General features: G+C 41.6%; 1 protein-coding gene across 1 annotated transcript; it reads right to left on the bottom strand.

Annotated features, from left to right (window-relative positions):
* Positions 1-520: 520 nt before the first annotated feature.
* LOC137402776 (uncharacterized) lies at positions 521-2,552 on the bottom strand. Its single transcript, XM_068089283.1, has 3 exons — positions 2,309-2,552; positions 1,431-2,188; positions 521-1,168 (listed from the first exon to the last, which is right to left on the bottom strand). Exons 1-3 carry the CDS (start codon positions 2,550-2,552, stop codon positions 521-523), a joined length of 1,650 nt encoding a protein of 549 aa, XP_067945384.1.
* Between the last annotated feature and the right edge of the window lie 4,906 nt (positions 2,553-7,458).

Raw genomic sequence — 7,458 nt, 5'->3', positions numbered from 1 at the left:
CACTTTATTCCAAGCCATAGAGATAAATCTCAACTTTTAGTAGTTTTTAGGCGTCGTTATTGTTGTATTACACAGATGGAGAGGATGGCTTGGATTATAACGAGAGTGATAAAAGATCATTTTTCTTTAATTTTGTATTCAACCGATAAAACATGGTAACCCCAAGACATGAATATAATGTGCTTGTTAAATGCAAGAGTTGTCTACTCTTAATGAAAACATAAACATGAGAGGATAACTCACACTTGCACTAATATCATGACAACATCCCCTCACAAGCTCAAAAGCTGGCATATCTAGATAATGAACTACTAAAATAAACTGGCACGTAAACCCTGTGACAAACACATAAGCTATCGTAAATTTGTATGGGTAAATGCAACACAAGTAAACAACAAGAGTATTTGTCAAGAGTAAGGTATGTAATAATATGCAAGTGATTGTTTAGAGTTCATAGTTTGTTGCTCAGCGATATGATGTAGCAGCATGTCGCAGTATGGTAGTTACCATACTCCTAAGCTTATCCCTCATATTTATCTGGCTGTTGCCTGAGCTGCATACTCATCCTCAGGGTTGCCGTCATAGCTGATCTGACACTAACTCTGCGTTTTTCCGCATTTACAGTAGAGTCACTAACTGAGATTACTGCTGACCTGTTCCGTACTAAGTGCTGACCATTATCTCCCTCTGTAATAACCTTTCGATCGCCATCTTGGTTAGCTCTGACTACTGTGCCTTCCTGGCTACTATCTCTCACCATAACACAATCTCCACTACACACTGCTGGAAGATCTTTTACCTTGGGATTGATATCATGGCTCATCTTCATTCTCTCTTTGTAAAGCTCATTCTTGGCTTTAAGCTTCTCATAATCGAGTAGCTTTGGCATTTGACTATCAGGATGTACTACCACAGTTGTCTTCAGCATCCGTCCCATAAGCAATTCAGCGGGAGAGTATACTCCTAACTGTGGTGATGCTTTGTAGGCAAGGATAGCTATATATGGATCTTTCTCCTTGCTGAGCAAGGATTTTACTGTTGCAACCGCTCTCTCCGCTGCCCCCTTGCTGCGAGTATACTTCGGGCTACTTGTGACATGGGTGAATTCATATGCTTTTGCAAATTTCTGAAATTCCTCAGATGAATACTGCGGGTCCGTTGTCAGACACTAAACAATCTGGAATACCGTGCCAAGAAAACATATTTTTCATGTGGGATATGACATTCTTTCATGTAGTATCTCTACCTAGTAAAGCTATCTCAGGGTATCTTGAATAATAATCTGTCACTATCAAGTAGTTGTTTCTCTCTAGTTGAAACAAGTCAGTGCCTAACATTTGCCAACGGTGATCAGGGGTAGCGAAAGGTCTCAGGGGTTCGTATGTGTTATTCGATTCTCTCTTACACACTTAACAATTAGCTATCTGTACCTCTATTGCCTTGGCCATAGACGACCACCACAAACCATTTCTAGCCCTTGCTTGGCATTTAGTAATGCCTAAATGTCCCTTGTGTATATCCTCAAAAACCTGACTTCTCTGGGATAGGGGAACCACCAATCTCATGCCCAGCATCAGCAGTCTCTTGTTCATAATCAGTAGTCCTCTCCTTTCAAAGTACGGCCTCAGGATTGTGTCCATGGATGAAAGGTAAACTGGCCAACCCTGTTCAACATAATGAATAACCTGTCTCAAAGTTTCATCTTCCCTTTGTTCCACTTTGAATTTCTCCAATCTGTCGCAGCTTCCATTCCAATGCAGACTCTCCTGTACGTAGCTTTCAATCACTTCTACTCGTACTATATCACTCTGTTCTAGTTCCCTAGTGTTATATCGTGACAGTGCATCTGCTGCCTTGTTGCCAATTTTACTCACATATTTGATGTCATAGTAAAATCTCTGTAGTCGCAATTTGAAGCCTTGAATTCTGGGAGGCAGCTTATCTAGAAACTGATTACCGAACAAGGGAATGAGGGCTTTGTGATCTGTTTCACTCGTTACATCTTTCATTCCTAAGACATAATGAGAAAATTTCTCCATTGCCCAGCACACTCCTAGCGCCTCTTTTTTTATTGCTGCATAACATTGCTCAGTTTCATTAAGGGATATACTAGCAGCCGCCACTAGCTTGCTGGTGCCGTCACCTTGAACTTGACTCAGAGTAGCTCCTAGTCCTTGATTGCTGGCGTCTGTGGTCACAAATGTGGGGTTTTCTGTACTGTATGGAGCAAGGATGCTTGGTTTGCTGAACAGCTTTTTGACTTCTTAAAATGCACTCTCCTGCGCATAACCCAAGTGCCATTCAAAACCTGTCATCAGCAAAGCCCTCAGAGAGGCACTCTTTTCAGCCAGCTTTTCTGAGAAACATGCATATTGATTTGCAAGACCAAAGAAACTTCTTACAGCTGTCACAAAAGTGAGTGTGGGAAAGTCTTGTATTCCCTGTATTCGCGGTCCAGTGCTTATACCCTCCTTGGAGATGATATACCCAAAAAACTCCACACTTTTTTGACCAAACTTACATTTTGACTTGCTCAGTGTCACACCGGCCATCTTGATTGCGATCAAGACTAGCTTCAAACTTTTGTCATGTTTCTTTTCCGTTTCTCCAAATACACACACATCGTCCGTATGAACTATCACTCATTCAATCCCATTCATTATTCTACTCATTTCTGCTGAAAATATCTCCGGGGCACTACAAAGGCTTTGAGGAAGTCTTTCATACATGTATCTCTCCTTATGAGTCAAAAAAGTAGTTAACTTTTTTGACTCTTGACTGAGTGGTATCTGAAAAAATCCACTGTTAGCATCAATTTTTGAAAAATTTACATCGTTTCCCAGACTAGCAAAAGTGCTCTCTACGGTGGCCGATAGATGAATTTCTCTCATCACATATTTGTTGAGTTGGGTGAATTCTGTACAAATTCTAATTTTGTCTTGGCCATTTTTTGGTACAACGACCATTGGTGCAACCCAGGGTGTTGCTTCAGTAATTAACGTGATGACTCCATCCTTCACCATCTCATCTAATGCTTGCTCTGCTTGTTTCTTTAGCGGAAATGCTATTGGTCTAGGGACATGTATGGCAAAAGGTATGGAATCCTCCTTTAGTGTGATGGAATGTTCACACTTCACTTTTCCTAGACCATTAAACAGCTGCTGGTCCACATTCACATCACTCACTTCACATCTGTCAACATCCACTGATACTAACTGTAGTGTTTCACAGGCTTTTCTGCTCAGCAATGGCGTCTGTTGATTTTCAATTACATATATATCTTCTTTTGTGGCAAGTTTACCAGCTTGAATGCGGCATCTTATAACCCCTAAGCAATTTAACTGTGTTTTACCTGCCCCATATAATCTTTTAGTTGAAGGCTCCAATCTCCCTTTGAAGTGATATGGTCCACAAACACTTAGTGCAGCCCCAGTGTCCAATTTAAAGCTGGCTGTTTGCCCCTTCTTCAAGCTTGTGTCTACTTTGACTGTAGAACGCCATGCTCCTGTGTTGATGGATTCCACTAGGACTATTTCCCCTAAATAATCCTCCTCCTGAACCTCAGTTTCATCTTCTTTTAGAGCATTTATTTCGGCTCTTTCTCTGCACTGTCTGGCAAAGTGGTTAAATTTATCACAGTTTCTGCATTTTTGACCCATAGCGGGGCACCTTACTTGCTTGCTATGATTTCTCCCACATCTGCCACAAAAGCCTCCACAAACTGTTTTTATTGCTGGTTTAGTTTTCCAGTTTTTTCTTTCACTCCTTACTACCTCAATATCTCTATCCTTGATTTCCTGTTTTTCTTGCTGTGGGGTGGCAGTCACATTTTTTAACTTGACTGCCATTTCTTGCACTCGAATTGTCTCGACAACATACTCTAAAGTGAGCTTCTAATCAGGCTCTCTCATTAGCTTATCACAAAGCTTCACATCATCCATTCCAAAAAGTAGCTTATCCCTGATGAGCAAATCTCTCTGTGTTTCAAGCTGACACCCTTCAGCTAACCTTTTCAGCCTCATAAGATATACATCACATGACTCATTTGATTGAGTGCAGTCATGGAACTGAAATCTATTCACTATAGTTCCAGTCCTTGGGTTACAATAATCTTGAAATTTCTTTAACACATCATTCAACTTCCTCCCATCCGTTCCTTCTTCTATCTCATGAATCAGACCATTTTCATCAGTGTCAGTTGTAAATTCCAGCTGTGAATATACTTCTCTTACATCTTCACCTCCCACATGTCTGAACAAGGCAAGCTTCCTTTTTTCTGCAGCCTTGCTTGTTGTCACCAAATCTATGGCCAGCAAATAATCTTCAAATGATCTGGACCATTTTCTCCACTCTTCAGAGAGATCATCAGCCCTCAAATCTAAGCCCTGTGGAGGCGAAACACCTTGCATGACACCCAGAAACAAGTTTAGACTGCCGCCACCATGTTGTATTACATAGATGGAAAGAATGGATTGAATTATAATGAGAGCGATATAAGATCATTTTTCTTTAATTTTGTATTCAACCGAAAAAACATGGTAATCTCAAGACATGAATATAATATGCTCGTTAAATGCAAGAGTTGTCTACTCTTAATGAAAACATAAACATTAGAGAATAACTCGCACTCGTACTAAGATCATTACAACAGTTATTACCGTAATCGGCAAAATATTTTCGTTAACGACTTGCTAAAGGTTTGCAAAAAATCAAATTTTACCAAACATCCGCTTAGCTATGGCCCTTTGAAAGCAAGGAAAAACGAAGTAACCTTCGGATAAACTTAAAGAAAAATTGGCAAACTTGATCTTGGTTGAAATGCTCAAAAGAAAAAGATGTCTTTTCTTCTGAGCACTTCAACAGCGATCAAGTTTTGCTAATTTTAATTTGAAAACGTCCTAGCAGTCACATCACCTAAAACAACAAACAAATCTCAAGTGATAAAAAAATCTCTATACTTTAAATATATGAGCAATACTTTCTGATAAAAGATTTTTAAACTTTACATTAAAAGCCTTTCAATTTGCAACAAGCCATATATGCTTTTGATTTATATATATTTTGTATATGTACATGTATCTACTTATAAATACATGGACTTGTGATGGTGCTCTGATAACTTGAACGATCTGATAACTCGAACACTTTCGCTCGACCCGGTGAGTTTGAGTTATCCGAGTTTGCCTGTATAATGTATATGATACAGATAATATATTATATGTAATACAGATAATATATGATATATAGATATACAATATTAGATATATGTGATATATACACTAAATATATATGATATATAGACATATGATACTGTGACAGCAGATCATTGGGTCTGAAGCTGAGGCAGAGAGGACCGACCCAAAAAAAGGAGAGCCAACCACCTTCGAAACAGAGAGCTAAGCCACAACTCAGCCAATGACAAAATCTTTAGTGAGACTGCCAAGTCAACCCTAAGACCGAATTGACCCGCAAGATTGAGGGACGGAGCTTACGGCTTCAAAATTACTATATAAGAAGCAGAGATCCCTGGCAGTCTCTTACATGCAATTCATTGTAAGCGACACTGAATTGCTTGTATTTTTGTATATATTCTCAAATATATATATATATATATATACTGGTGGCAGCGTTGGGTTCGCGGATCCAGACTCCACAAAAGCCGGGAAACCCCTGGATGTACGAACTGAGGCTACCCTAATGGTAGCAAAGGGAGAGACCCAAGGACCATGGGTTCCCCATAGTGAGAAACCTTTGAACTACATAAGGGGAGTTTAGCTGCCTTAAGGCAGCCCATCTCTGAAGAACTGAGCAGTCCTCTTATAAGGGTCGGCGTCACCAGACATGCTCGGAGTGTGGATAGAAGTCCAGACTGTCTAGAAGAGGTGCTGGAGAGGTGCTGATGATGCTCCGGGTCCCTGCCCCGTTTTACCAGTTCAAGAAACTTTATTACTCTGGCTCAGAAGACATGGAGTATTGCATCAGCTGCTTTCAAAGAGTGGCTAAGACAAACTGATGGACTGAGGCAGCCAGCCTACTCTGTATTCGAGAAATTCTGCGAGAGGAGGCAGAGCATTGTAAACAAGCCGATCCGGTAGAAACCATTTTTAAGGCTTTATGAGCCCAGTTTGGCATCTCTCTTTAGCAGGCTCAGTCTAAGCTGAATATCCTAAGAAGGGCCACAACAATTACTCTCCAAGAGCACGCTGTTTGAGTTGAGCAGCAAGTCAGAGCAGCCTACGGAGACCTTCCGGTGTTTCACAGAGCCAACCTGGTCAAAGAGATTTTCTGTGGTACGCTGAACAAGCCTGGACTAAAGCGCCACTTGTTGGCATTGCCTAGACCTCTCATTGACCAACAAAGTTTAGGCTGACACAGAGTTCTTCCAGATTAAATCTGGGTGAACGACGGCCACTCGATTCATGGAGAAAGAGCCAGCGGAATGAACTGCAGTCATCCCGAACCAAACAGTTAGCCACCTCACACTCCTTGTGTAGCAGCAGACTAAGCAAGTCTGACAGATACAGGAAGAAAAATACAGACTCAAGGAGAGCATCATGACAAAACCCCGCTAGGGCTGAGGGTGTGAAGGCTAGAAGCATGTCTACTGAGACTGCTCCAGCAAAAAGCTATCGAACCAGAAAAAACAACAAAGGGTCAACTACTAGTGACGACTACTGGTTACACTAAGGCACCAAACCAATCTAGTGAGCAGAAGACACTCTGGTCAGCCAGCTGGAGGCACTGAGTCAAGTTGGACTTTAATCAACAAGGTTTCAAGGAGTGACAGAGAAGTGACGAAGAGAATTCCTGCCATAGCCACTTTGAATGGGGAAGTGACGTAGTGACCTTATGCCATATCTACTCATAATGCAAAAGTAACTCAAAAGTCTCTTGCCATATCCACTCGGGATGACGTAATGACATGGAAGTTTTCTGCAATAGCCATTCAAAACTCCAAACGACCCCAGCCTGTGAATATTCAGAAGCCTGCTTTCAAAGTAGCAGAGCTGACTTGTACAGTGCCCCCTTCTGGACTTTGCCGACACCTCAAAAGACACACCCCGACCACACGCCTGAGCCGTCTGAGCCACCTCAAGCAGCCCAGGCGGCTTCACGACTGTCAGACAATAAGAGACTTGCCTCTCGCAAACAAGGTTGGTACCGAACCAATCAGGGCACTGGCTCTGGATGTCATTCTTGGTGGTCCTCCAGTGTGCTATGGATTTTCAGCAGCCCATGGTTTTTGTCTACAGGCAACGGTCAACTTGTATGAATAGACATGAGCGACTGTTACTTAGCAAAGTACAGGTCATTAGGGGCATGGTGGTGCCAGACCAAGATGGCTGTTTTATGTCAAACTATCACCCAAAACTACTGCTAATTGAGGCTGATATAGGGTTGCCCAAAGGGTCCCCCACTTGCTGCAAGTTTGAACTGGCCTAGGATAAAGGGAAGTGT

This window comes from Watersipora subatra, chromosome 8 (genome assembly GCF_963576615.1).
Source record: "Watersipora subatra chromosome 8, tzWatSuba1.1, whole genome shotgun sequence".
In the NCBI taxonomy this organism is placed as follows: domain Eukaryota; kingdom Metazoa; phylum Bryozoa; class Gymnolaemata; order Cheilostomatida; family Watersiporidae; genus Watersipora; species Watersipora subatra.
This window is presented reverse-complemented; position numbering and strand designations above follow the sequence as displayed.